The 13243-nt window shown below is 37.5% G+C and overlaps 1 protein-coding gene and 1 long non-coding RNA gene across 2 annotated transcripts; both read right to left on the reverse strand.

The window, feature by feature from the left end:
- Positions 1–1481: 1481 nt before the first annotated feature.
- LOC149768807 (uncharacterized) lies at positions 1482–1802 on the reverse strand. Its single transcript, XR_016397848.1, has 2 exons — positions 1673–1802; positions 1482–1581 (listed from the first exon to the last, which is right to left on the reverse strand). It is a non-coding gene; the product is annotated as an uncharacterized LOC149768807 (long non-coding RNA).
- Positions 1803–3435: 1633 nt separating this feature from the next.
- LOC103713489 (V-type proton ATPase subunit E-like) lies at positions 3436–9502 on the reverse strand. The gene is made up of 6 exons (XM_008800441.6): positions 9213–9502; positions 8044–8144; positions 6916–7072; positions 6287–6483; positions 4742–4841; positions 3436–3736 (listed from the first exon to the last, which is right to left on the reverse strand). Exons 1-6 carry the CDS (start codon positions 9312–9314, stop codon positions 3701–3703), a joined length of 693 nt encoding a protein of 230 aa, XP_008798663.3. The 5' UTR covers positions 9315–9502; the 3' UTR covers positions 3436–3700.
- Between the last annotated feature and the right edge of the window lie 3741 nt (positions 9503–13243).

Here is a 13243-nt window from a genome sequence, read left to right on the forward strand (position 1 = left end):
TTTTTGTATTCTTATTTTTGCATATATACCATGCCATCTAATGCTGTTAAAAAATTAATAGTTTCAAATTAAAATAACAAAAATACCCTTAATGGGTAGACATGCAAAAAAATATTTATAAGGGTTACAAGCAAATAGCAATTTTACAAGGATATTCAAATAATTTTGCATATTTATAAGAGAAAAAAGGTAATTTAAAAAATTTATTTTAGTTTTAATTAAAATAAATATGGTTTTTATTAATGGTATTAGAAGAACTGTTATAATAGGGGCATTTGCAGAAAGTAGTATTTTTTAAAGATACAGATATAAATATAGATTTGAAGAAGATATTCATGCAAACTTAAATTTTTAGAAAAGTATTTATGCAAAAAAATTCTAAAAAATATATATATCAAGGCTCTTCTACCCATCACTTATTCTAAAAGAAAATGTTAAGATTATTTGCTATCTAATGCTTATTTAATGAAAGTTTGGGCTTATAAGATCACGAGCGCGGGTTTAAATTCGTATATTTCAGATCTCGCGTATAACTATCGTTTCTTGGTATGTCCTGTGATTTGTGAATATGATAAATTAATGACAATTTTATGAGTACTTATGCATTTATTTTTATTTTTATTTTTATTTTTTTGGTAGAAAACTTATGCATGTATTCGAAGCTGGATGCGTGTACCAGTAATCCAAATATCTAAACTTAACCCGCAAGGCATTCTGTAGCAGTATAAAAAAATTGTGGTTAGTTTTTGTTATATCCCTAGATTTGGTCTTAACCAAAACTTTTTTTCTTGATTGAAAGGGAGGCAAGAAAACAGAGTTCACTAAGAAAAAAAAAAAAAGGTAAAGAAAGTGTTGGGTTGCAATAAGAGCTTTTGGTATTCGCATCCGTACCATAGTGGGCAGAACAGATCGAGGGATACAAGCGACACTGAAGAAAGCGATTATGGATCATCCTGGACTAAAAGAAAGTTCGTAATAATCCAAAATTTCATCCAAAATAGCTAGCTAAAGATACTATTTAAATTTTTTGATTCCATATAAGCATTCAAAATCTATCTAGCAAATAACCGATGTGGGACTAACGGATATCCGCAGGGATCCTCACATACTCCTTCCGATTAAGCTTTAACATTCTCGTTAGGCTAAGAGTTCAAATCTAATCATAAACATCACGATCAGCTTATCGTCAGCCCCAATGAATCCATGTTGCAATGTTCTCTAGTCCATATAGATTATGTGCTAGGTCCGCTCTGATACTATTTGCAACAACCTAAAATCTCATTCAAAATGGCTAGCCAGAAGATATTATTTGGATTTCTTGATCCTATATAAGTACTCAAAACCTACTCACGAAAAATCGATGTAAGACTAAACACACGCCCGTAGAGGTCCTCAAAACATTAGATGAAAAAAAGCTGCAGCAAATAGAACCAGCATTCTAAATTCGGAAGATCCACAAGGCCGTGCCTTGCGAGGCAAGATGAAAAAATAGTCATCAAATATATAGGACTCAGGGATCGGCCATTTTTCCATGGCTATGCTTGATCTTCGCCCACACCTCTCCAAACTGAAAGGTTCTACCTTGCATGTTAATTAGAATATAGCATATTAGTATATATACAGCACATCTAAAAGTTTGCCAAGCCAAGAAGTGGTGATGGGCTGCTCTTACCCTCTAAATTTTATCAAGATCTCTGGCCTTCCAGGAAGCACCCCTGAGCCCCGGATGTTTGCCAATTGTCAATTTTCGTAGGTACACCTCACCAACCTGTAATGCTCCAAGTTTCTGCAGCTCATCTGAAACATGTTACAACACTGTAGCCAACTTCCACCGTATCACGGCATCAAACACAACCGAGTCCGACTGAACCATGAGCTCTGTATCTGCGAAACGAGAATTACGGCTGCTCTAGTGCAAGGCGATGACGAACCAGCATTTGGCAAGAGATTCGCTGCTTTAGAGACAAACAGCAAAGGTGCTATTCAGGACGATCACAGCCGTCCACCACCAGATCACAAGCTGTGGTCCACAAAAATTATCAGTGCGCCCTGCATGCTTGCACCTAGATCCCCAACGCTTAACGTTGCTACGACTGCCATAGTGCCCACCTTAGGATGTCCGATGATATTCTCCAGATCGAACCAGCGAAGCATGGAAAATTCCTCACCCTTCGGTGACCCCATCTCAAATTACAGTGTAAGCTAGGTAAACCTACCGCACTCTAAAGGGCGAGGGCGTTTTGAGAAATTTGAGATATGCTCTGCTCGAGTGCATCGCGAGACCCAACAGCAACTTGCAGGTAAAACTATACTTTTTCTTTCTCTTTCTTTTCTTTTCTTTTTTTTGATAGAAGGATTCCTGATCCCTTTGGTATTTACTTGCATACTGTGTATTCCTAATCATTGTATGATAAGTCTGCGTTAATCCTAATTCCTTATCCTATTTCCGCTTGGAACTCTCCAAGCTGCGTATACTTGTAATAAAGAGGCAATAAAGCATGAATCAGTCTTGGCGCGATAAAATCTCCATTGCTAGGGTTTCCAAGAGAACTCTTATTGGCTAGTGTGATTAAACTTCTCAACCACAGAGAAACGACAGACATGTCTAATGCCGCTGAATCAACTGTTCTTCGCATCCCCAAAGATCGGTGTCAATACCTCGTGAATGCACGGCCACTCTTGCAGAGCGAGGTGACTGAAGGAAGATTGATCAACTTGACCATGGAACCTCAACAGGTGATTACCTCAAACTATTGTCATCAGTACACTTCATTCTTCCACCGTTTCTTGTTCCTGCTTGTCTCCTAGAAATTATTCTCTCTAATCTATACAAAAACTGAATACTTCTTAGCTTGCTTGTTTTTGTTCATGAGCTAACCATCAGGTATGTAATGTTCCAGGATGGGACAGGAGAGGTTTTACTGAGCACAGAAAAAGAGACGCCAGATGTCACCGACCTGTCAAGATGTTCTCGATTCATCGAAGAAGCAACTCGAGGCCAAGCAAGTGGCCGAGCAGCGTATGGGCACGTCCACATAATTGGGTCATCATCAGCCATTATTCATGCACGGGACCTTCTACTCCACTTATAGTTCCACGTTGGGAGCATTGCCACCCCTATTCCAAAGAGAAACTGAGAGAGTTTTCCCTGCAACTATGTATTTTTGCTAGTATAATGTCTGTAATGTTCCACCCTTCAATGGTCTTTCTTCTTTATTCAGTGCCACTGAGAAAGGGTTAATGAAGTAATGAGATTGGCTGGAAGCTTGGACCATACTGTGGTCCGGCAACTTTGGAAATTTGCATCAACTAGCTTTCGTCTGCCATTATGCATGCAGGCTGTTAATGACAGACCTGTAATGCTGGACAACAAATTATGACCAATGAATTCTGGGTGAAACTGGCTGAGCAAATCCATACATCAAGATAAAGATCTTAGTCCAAATCAGTTTATTCCAGAGCTTTCTAAAATAGTGATATCGAATTTGAGAATGATGAAGAGTTTTGCAAAAATTCAGGTAAAATGGATAAATCAAATGAAGTAGAGATACTAAAGCTAACAAGATATTGAATGGAGTTTTTTTCCAAGTGAACTGGGCGCAAAAGTACTTCGACAAACAGGTCTGATCGCTAATGGATGAGCCATCACTTATTATCCAAACAAATGAAATTTGCAGCATTACCAAATTAAACCGGTTGATCAAGCAATAACCTGGCCAAAGAGATGCCTCCGGATCTGCAATAAAAGAGACAAAAAGTTGCAGCAAGTTTAGAATGCAAATTTACATTTAAAAAAAAAAAAAAGTTTAGAAGGAAAATTATGTATCTGATGAAATTAGATCTGAAATGGACTAAAACAAGATTTAATGGAAAGCATAACGTGATTTGGTACAATTCTGGGGATTACATTCCACATAGGAAGGAGTAATGTGTTCATGTGGCCATGTCAAATTTTCACAAATAATGTCTGAACATATCAGTTGCCGAGGAAGCACTAAGACTCCCACAAGTTAAAAACTAAATAATCTACAAACTAAGAACCAGGAAGTGTTTAAAAATTTTATCATGGGATAATGCTGACTCCATAATCAGACAAATGTCTTCATAGATTAGGGTCAATATCACACTTAAATGTATCTTGGTTCTTAAAGCATGTCAGAGTGCCCCTTACAAAATTTAAATTATTCTGCAAAGAAGCACGTTGAGTTGATATTTACACAGTTTTTTGGGCAGCAGAGGGAGGACAGCGTATTAGCAAGTAATACCATGATTACTGAACCCAATTATCGAAAAATTTAAATTTTCATTGACAAATTATATTATAAGGCTCAAAGAAATGTGCATTAAATAAATATCTACCTTCAAGGTCCATTCAAACCAGAAAAGGAAAACAGGAGAAAAAAGAAACAAGAAGAATAAATAGAGAGAGCACAACACCATAATGCCTAAACAACTAGAATTGAATTCAGATGCTAAAACAAATTTCCATAGATGTCCCAATCTGCTGTCTATTTTTTCCAAAAACATTATCACTGCCCGGCATCTAATGGTGGGACTGATGATTACACATTGTCAGACAGTGACTGACTTGAAGCAGGCAGCAGATCAGGGTGTCCATGCAGAAATTTTCCATGCATGCACTAGGATAAGATATTCAGAGCACTTTGTTTACTCAACAAATTGCCAACTTGTTGATGAAGCTCAAAGAAGTCAAATTATCTAGTGAAGAGAAAGTGAGCACCTCTGGAAGTTTCTTCCGGAAGACAACATCCAGCCTTGCATCAAGTGTGTTCTCAATAACAATCTTCCCATCTATAGAAGCCAAGACAACACCTCCAGAGCTGAATCATTAAATCCCATCATCAGTCATCATTGATGATCCTTTATAATTAGAGTCACCATATAGAAAATAAACATGAGGCAAAAATCCCACAGGATTAATGAGTTAACACCTAAAGCCACTAATGCAACTAGAACAAGAACCCTAAGAACAATACAACATTATCAAATGCCATTTTATCCTTAACATATGGAAGAGCCAGTTCCATGGAAGAAAATAAGTGCAGGACAAGGGCCCACAAAGATGGAATACTGTTTTGATTGATAAATATGGACCTCGATTTCGGAGATGATGGTGCATTTGGCATGAGATATCAGAGATTTTTGGCCTTGTTACTTGTATGCATGGCTTGAACAAAAAAGATTAAATAAGAGTAGGACTGACAGTTGGAGTTAATGACTATTTAAAAACACTGGATTAGGAATGGGGATTTCCTTGGAGATTCCAATGATTTTTTCGAAATTCATGTTCCGACTTTGAAGTTCTTTGAAGAAGAGATGGTTATGATGGATGATGAAATCACTTGATATCCATTGGTGTATGAACCAAATACCGTCCCATCAAGAGCATCTTATGGATTTCTTGAAGATACCTTTTTCCCTTCTCCGATGATGAACTTCACAAATTTGCCTGTTCTTTAAGAACATGTTGATTTAGTCATAGGGAAGTTTGTTAAGAGCATGTATTTAGTGGAATAGTTCATTGTGGAATTCAACCACCTTCTATTGGTTGTTTTATCTAAACAGAGGTGTTCAATTAATTGGTCATTGCTATTTTGATGTTGACCTTTGCTTATCATTTTAATGGCCCACTGACTGATTCACCATCAACTTTCCTCTAATATTTTTTGCAGGGTGAATCATTTGATCAGTGCATAAGGAAAAAAACATCCTTCTGAAGTCCTTAGATAACATGGAGTTGTCATGATGGTTATGATACATTTAGTCAACAGGTTCCCTTAGATATAAAAAATGGGTTGCATCTTATAGTTGTGATAATATTAGAGGTAACTGCAATACAGATATTAAGGAATATAAAGGAAATTTGTAGAAATTAATCAAACTCTCATTATGATAATCAGAAATTATTTGTTTTCTCTAAATACATGTGCCTACTTGGACATAAACATGTAGAGAGTTTCTTAACCAATGATTTGATATTTACTTTTATCCCTCCAAGATATGAAGCCATGATTTTGCATATTATACAGCATTTGATGCATTTTACAAGCAATTGTGATTATTAATAAAAATTATATATTCCCTTCCAAGCTTCTAAGTGTATCAAGTTGTCGTTTATGAAAAAACTAAACTAAAGCATGAAGTCTACAAGCGTCTAAGTAAATCGATTAGGATTGGCCTCTCAGTTATGACTGCAAAACTATTGATATTCAGCTCAGATATTTAATCACTAAACATTTATGAACTTAGATGGAAGGTGCACTACCAAAAGAGGCCATGTGCATGATGATGGGTAGGAGCTGGGGGCAGGTAGACATTGTAGTCTACTACAATTTCAGGAGGAACAACATTTGCTTTCTCTGCATATTCATTCTTTGCTGAATCCAAAACTGACTGCACAAGATAAAGGTCAGCTTCACGACAGCGCAGCAATACGGCTGGTTCCTTCAATCTAAGCAAGCTCTGAAATGATTAAAAGAGGAGTATTAGCTTAGTATCTAATAATAATAATAATAATAATAATAATAAAAGATGGCAAATGGAACCAAGTTATGGAAAGCAAAGATATTTAAGTAATGATGAATTAGCTTGGAATGATAGAAAGCACTGATATTGCAACTAAAGTGGTTAACAATTGACAAGAAATTTGAGTTATCTCACCAATATTTAGTGACTATTCCGGCCGTATCATATGCAGCATCTAAACAAAAAATTATCTAAGCCATGCTTTTGCCTCCTTTTGCAATCACATTAATGCAAGATCTTTGTCTGGTTTATAGCTTTTCATTGCATAGCATACTAACTCATCAATTTTGTGTTGTCATGGGAAATGGCCATGGTATTTTAAGCATCCAATACTAGTAACTACAAGAAAATATGCTCAAACTCTGATACCTGAACAATCAGTTCTTTCAGAAGCTTTTCATATGCATATTGATCATGGCTGATATGCAGGAGTTCCTTCCCCGCAGCCTCCTTCATGGAGTTGACTAAATCATCCTGCGCCTGAAGAACTTTGATACGAGAAGCATTCAGCTGCATAGAATACTCACTGCAGAAAGAAAAAGTAAACTTTGTCAAACCATGACATCATGCTGATAGATGTTCACAAGTGTTAGCTTTTATAAGCATGTAGGCACATGCATATATGCATGTATGCACAGTTGAACATATATGCATGTGCCTACAAACTAAAAACTTTAACGCATACATGCATATATGCATGTGCCTACATGCTTATAATTCATAAGTTGCAATCATAACATATCACTTTACTCTCTTCATATGCCTGTACATGGCTTGCTATCTTACAGTGTATGTGCATGAGTTCCCCCAATATGGCATCTTAAAATATGCCTTAGTGGTGATTGTTCAACACTCTCGTATCATCTTCTACAATTTTAATCTATAAGGGTAAACTGATTTTGCACTTTCCTCTGGACCACTCGCCTAGAAGAGCCTCCTTCCCTTCTAGTTGCTTCCTTAAACAATGAATACATTAAATCTATGGGGGCTAATCAGGCCTCTATGGTATCCCATAACATGTGCTACATTGTTGCTCAGTGAATAGATTTTGTTAGAAAATTTAGTTGAACATATGAGGTAAATGAAAGAAATTGAACATTGCTGAAAAACCCATTAGACAAAGTGATGCAAGATTCAAGCATAGATTAATACTTGCAGCAACTTTGAAACAAATAAGAAGGTAGTTTGAGCATAAACTTTGGAAGTAGCGGTGCATTTTAGAATTTATTGATATGAATTTTTGTCAGCTATATGGTGTACAATTAGATTTTTGTCATTTCTTTAGTGGGATTGGGCCTCAACCATGAAGTGTTCACTTTAATCTAGTGCTTTTCCTTCTTTTAGGTTTCATCTTCGTCTCTTGAATTTACGAGACACATTGCTCTGTGCACCAGTTCTCTTGGGTTAACCGTCTTTTAAAGTTTGTCAGCAGGGAAAACAAATAACAAAAGAAAATGAATGTCAAAGAACAAAAAGAAGAGGTGCCAAGAGGATTACATTTTTCTCCGAACTTCGACCAGTTTCTCCTTTCGTTCATATTCTTGTCTGATCTTCTTCTTTTCAGCTTCAAAAAGTTGCAATTTCTCGATGTTAAATTCCTACAAGGCCATCAACGCATAGAACAAGACTTTAGGGAGGGAAAGATAAAAGAAAGAATTCAAATCGGTAAAACGGCATTTATATGAGCACAACAATCAGTAAAACAGCAAGAATTGCAAAACATAAAGAGGCTATTTCGCATTGCAGCAAAATCCTTCATCATTACCCAAAAAAAACATTGTAATCTGATTTCAGTTTCCAATTATCTAGATATTCCTCTGTTGTTTGTAGCCCTTGCAGTAATTTTTTTTATTTATTAAGAAAGATTATCACTCTCCGTATCCAAATTTTTAACTTCACCATTTAATACTTAATCCCTAATATGTGAAGATAAATCCATTCATTAAGCCCTTGAAGCTTATGATGAATGATCTGTTTGACTTGTTGCCTGGCATTAAACAGCAATAAACAGTGCTAATCGGCACAGTAAAATGAAATCTTCTTTCTATGATTACAAGTTAGCTTCTCTTTTCTGCCACCTAACCCAGCCAATCAACTAATTCTGCATCGACACCTTGTCAAATTAATGGGCTTCCAACAAGCAACTAAATGATTTAGAAAAAGATGAAAAGAAAAATCAGCACTGTTAACAAAAATTCCAGGACATTGGGATGTACATCTCCAGCAGCTGATAGATAGGCTCATTTGTTACTTCTGCAATGTAGAATAACTCTATAATCAGAACACAAACACCGAAACACCAATTGATTCAACAAAATATTTTCGATCTAAAGAAGCACAACGATAGCAAAACTCAGAAGATCAACTTTTTCCATGATATACTCGCGTAATCTTTAGTACATCCCATCAGCATCATCCATCCAAATTAATCATCACAGGAAGGATAAAAATTACTCCTCTAAGCTTCTTTCATGCCAAATCATAGATAATCAGAGAACCAATCTATCAAGATTTCCCTAAATTACCAATGAACGATAACAGATCAGTCAAATAAACATCACCAAGAGAATCCGGGGAAAAAATGGCCAGATGAATGGAAATCTCACAGCAGAATTTAGCAAAGATATGGAGAAATGGGATCAACAAAAGGGGAGAGAGATCGGAACCTCTTCGGCGGAGACGGAGATCTCGTTGGCCTTCTCCTCCGCCTCCTGGAGGATGAACCGCACCATCTGCTGGATCTGCTTGGCCACATCAGCGTCGTTCATCTTCGGATCGCGGCGAAGATCCGACGGCTATCGATGGATCGAGCTCCCGAAACTTCGAACTTTCCCCGGTCGAGAAGGGAGAAGGAAAGCTGCGGGTAGACGGAGAAGAAGACACGGTGATGACGGCCGTATCCCGTATTTATAGGTGCGTCCATTGAGTGCCGGACGAATTATTCCCTTCAGGGCGGAGGAGCCCCGCTATGGATCCCAACCACGGTAAACCCAACAACAAAAAAAAAAAATCTATGCCACGCGGCATGAGACAATTGGATAATATGCGTAATAGTCCATTCCCTCGGAGACGCGTGGCAACGGGCAGCAGGCTTGTGCCTCGAAGGTCTGATTCCGACTTTCCTGTACCTTTCTAGCCTATTTGGTTATTGACCACACGCGCACAAGAATTATTATGCGAACGATAAATCCGCCGTCCAAGATTGACGCTTTGACCGCATGAAGTTATCTCGTCCGCCAGTTTACGGCGTCGTCGTGAAGTATGCGACGGGTAAATGTGACCTGGTTTCGTGGATGTGCAAACTATTGCGTCTTGAAATGACATTGACCGGTGCTGGCTTCGTTACAAGAGATCATATTGAATACGGCATTATATACGGGCTCGCCCCCGCTGGAAAGAGATTCGCTAACAGTGGCGCAAGGATTAATCATGCCAACTCTAAATTTTAGCCTCCTCCCTTATATAACATCATACGAAGATCGGTACGAACATGTATTTAGACTCATATCAGCTATATATTGGATAAAGTTTAGATATCTTCTGACTAACTTTATTGAATGAGGTCCTAAATTATGACAAAAGAGTTTTGCATGCAGCACGGGTTTACAGGAGTCGATCACCGACCGATTGTGGTGCTTGTAATTAGATTTAAATGAATTTGAATTCTTAGCTCGACGAGGATGCTATGCACTAACTAAATTTTGGGTACTCTTATAGGGTCGAGAAATCTAAATAATATCTTCGGCTAGTTTTTTTTTTAGTGAGATTCTAGGTTGTGGCACATAATTTAGGCTAAGTCTTTTACGCACGATATTCATGGCCACTCGGGATAACAAAGAAGCCAACTCCCAATTTGGTTAGCTTATGCAAATGAGGACCGCCTAGCCAGCTACACCCTACATCCTAATCTTTCCCTTTTGGCGCTTGTTGATTTATAGGAACGTACCCATCTTGGATTGTAAGTGCGTCTTCTTTTTGTTGGGCTTGGTCCCTCTAATGTACCAAAGAAAAAAAAATGACATCTCAAATAAAATAAGGAATCAATTTAGGTCCCAATATGGCAACCGCATTCTCCTCTTACATTCAGAGAAAATCCATCAATTAAAATAATTAAAAACATGTTTGATTGAAAAAAGTTAGATCCAAAATGAGAACAAGAATAAACAACAGTTATTTGATTTAAGAGAGTCTCATTCTCATTTCCATTCCAATGAGAATTACCCCAATTTCTCAAAATCTAATCTTGATTCACCTTCCAAAATTTAAATCCCATTCCATTATATTTATATCAAAAAATAATTTTTAAAAAAATACCCCTCTATTTTTAATTAATTCTTCAAAAATATTTTTCTGCTTAATTGATTTTTCGATTTTGATTTCGATTCCAATCATAAACGAAATGCGTCAGAAAATATGTCTATTTCGATTTTCATTCAAATACATTCTTACTCCAACTGCAAACCTAACACATGCAACTAGATCTAAATTAACGCACCCTAATGCACCAATTGGTTGTGATTGACCGGGACTTGGGAATCTGATGTGCGTTTTTATCTTACCATAAGTCAAACATTGCGATCATGGTTCCTGGTGATCTAAACTTTTTGAAAAATATTCCTATATGGGAACATGAGGTTTCGGTTATCTAGATTATATGTGTGTTGCTTCATGGTCTGGGCCCTCCCAACTGGAGCAGACCTTGAGTTTTTTCTAATTTTTATGTATAACAAAATTCTTTTTTATAAAAAAAAATATCCTCGCATTATTAGCTGCGGTTTCCTGCGTTATCTAATTGAAGCAGCACGATGGAGTTGTTAAATGGCATAGAGCTGGTTTTTAGTATTAGCTCATTTAATATTTGGGCAGTCGCGGTGTTTGCCTCAACTTTGAAAAGTCGAGGATCGGTCGTTGCTCCATAATATTCATAGACTATTGAAGAAATACACCTCCCATCAGACTTCGCATGTCTACTGAGAAACGAATGGTGTAGCTGATTAGGTGGCCTCCTATGCAGCTTACCACTCAGAAAGTTTTACTGGGGCAGATCACGGGCCAGTGCTAGAGTCTTTATATAGTATTTTGATTTCTGATTTTATTGGCGCATTTATATCCATCACATATGAGCCGCCGTTGTATAAAAAAAAAAAAAAAACCTCTCATTCGTCTCTTTTTAATAGATATTTTAGCGGCTAGGGAAAGAAAGAACTACGTTACAAGTTGAAAGGACATTTTTGATGATTTGAACCAAATAAAATAACAGTCACACTAAGCCATGCAAAAACGAATTTGTATGAGTGTCCACAAAATTGCGTTGAAAAAAAAAGGAGGGATTAAAATTATCTACAAAGGAGTTAAAAATTCCAGTTGTTTTGGAGTGAATAAACCACAACAATTGTAGCCCCTTTTTATCACATTCTACAACTCATGAGTGATTAGCTGCAACTTACAAGCAGTTGACTTGAGAAGCTTGTGACCTTGTGTTACTTACCTGTAATTAGGTATTAAGCTAGTGGAGATACAAAATTTTTTGAATGCATTCGCTCTGATATGCTTTAATGAAGAAAATAGATGCAGTATTTTAGATTATCTAGGACTACAAATTGATGATTTGAAGAAGACGCCTTTACTTGAGCTAATTTAGAAAGAACAATAAATAAGGGGTTGTTTGGCTTGCAATCTAAAATATATTAATTAAATTACGATCGTTGTTCTTAAAGATTGTGTTGCTATTGGCTGATGGCCAGTGAACATATATAATCAAATACTGATACTTAATGTGAAAGTTGCAACATGCATGAAAGGAATGCAAAGAGCTATAAGTTGCCTTTGTGCCATTAGCTTTCGATTAGCTCCATTATCAACCAACAGGGGACATCTCTTTAAGGCTTGTTTAGATAATCTAGCAGAATTAGGCTGGATTTCATATAAGTATTAGACCCATTAACATGCTTAGCTTGTTTTCTTCTTAAAGCCCATTTTAATCTTGGTCTAAATTCCATCTATGGATCTATTGAAATCTTTTTTTCTTCTTTAGAATTTGAACTAAGGAGGGATTGGATCGATATAGGCCCTCCCCCTATCACCATCACAGGTAGTTGGATCTGGTTAGCTGCCACACCTGGACTACCCTTGGACAACTAAACATGACATGCTCAATAAACTCCTCTACATCTAGGCATCCATCACAGGTAGGGTGGAGCTTCACGCCCCACTCCCTGGCCGGGAAGCAACTCCATATAATCTTCTACAAAAATAAGGCAACCCAGAAATGAACACGGAGCTTCCACAACTAGCTGTCTAGCTGCTATCCATCGACCGAGACACTTTAGCTCTATACATCTCCCCAAGATCAGCGGCTCTTGCCTTGAATCTGCACGTCGTACTCCAAATCTTTCTATGAGGCCCTCCCCCTGGGAACCGACACGGCTAAATTCATCTCTATCAACTGGGCCTCGAAAACCTGCATGACCTTCGTTGCATCCCATCTTCACTCCTCGAAGATGAAGAGGTTGCACACTCTAAGGCTGGAGCTCTCCACATCAACCATAGTGGGCCACAACCAAATAGAAAGATCTTACACCCAAGTATCATTCAGGACATTGATCGACTGGCTATCGCTGACTACCCCATCATAGCATGCCATCATCCAGCCTTTATCCAATGGCTTGCTCGATCTCGCTGCATTCTTCTTTTTTCA

This window comes from Phoenix dactylifera, chromosome 1, assembly GCF_051530095.1.
Source record: "Phoenix dactylifera cultivar Ajwa chromosome 1, Ajwa_hap1_PhDact_Kaust_v1.1, whole genome shotgun sequence".
Taxonomy (NCBI): Eukaryota; Viridiplantae; Streptophyta; class Magnoliopsida; order Arecales; family Arecaceae; genus Phoenix; species Phoenix dactylifera.

Coding starts and splice junctions, on each gene's coding strand:
- LOC103713489 (XM_008800441.6), bottom strand. CDS start 9,314: ATGAACGACGCTGATGTGGCCAAGCAGATCCAGCAGATGGTGCGGTTC. Junction 6,484..6,915: donor TGAAAGAACTGATTGTTCAG/GTATCAGAGTTT, acceptor TAATCATTTCAG/AGCTTGCTTAGATTGAAGGA. Junction 4,842..6,286: donor CATGCACATGGCCTCTTTTG/GTAGTGCACCTT, acceptor TTAATGATTCAG/CTCTGGAGGTGTTGTCTTGG.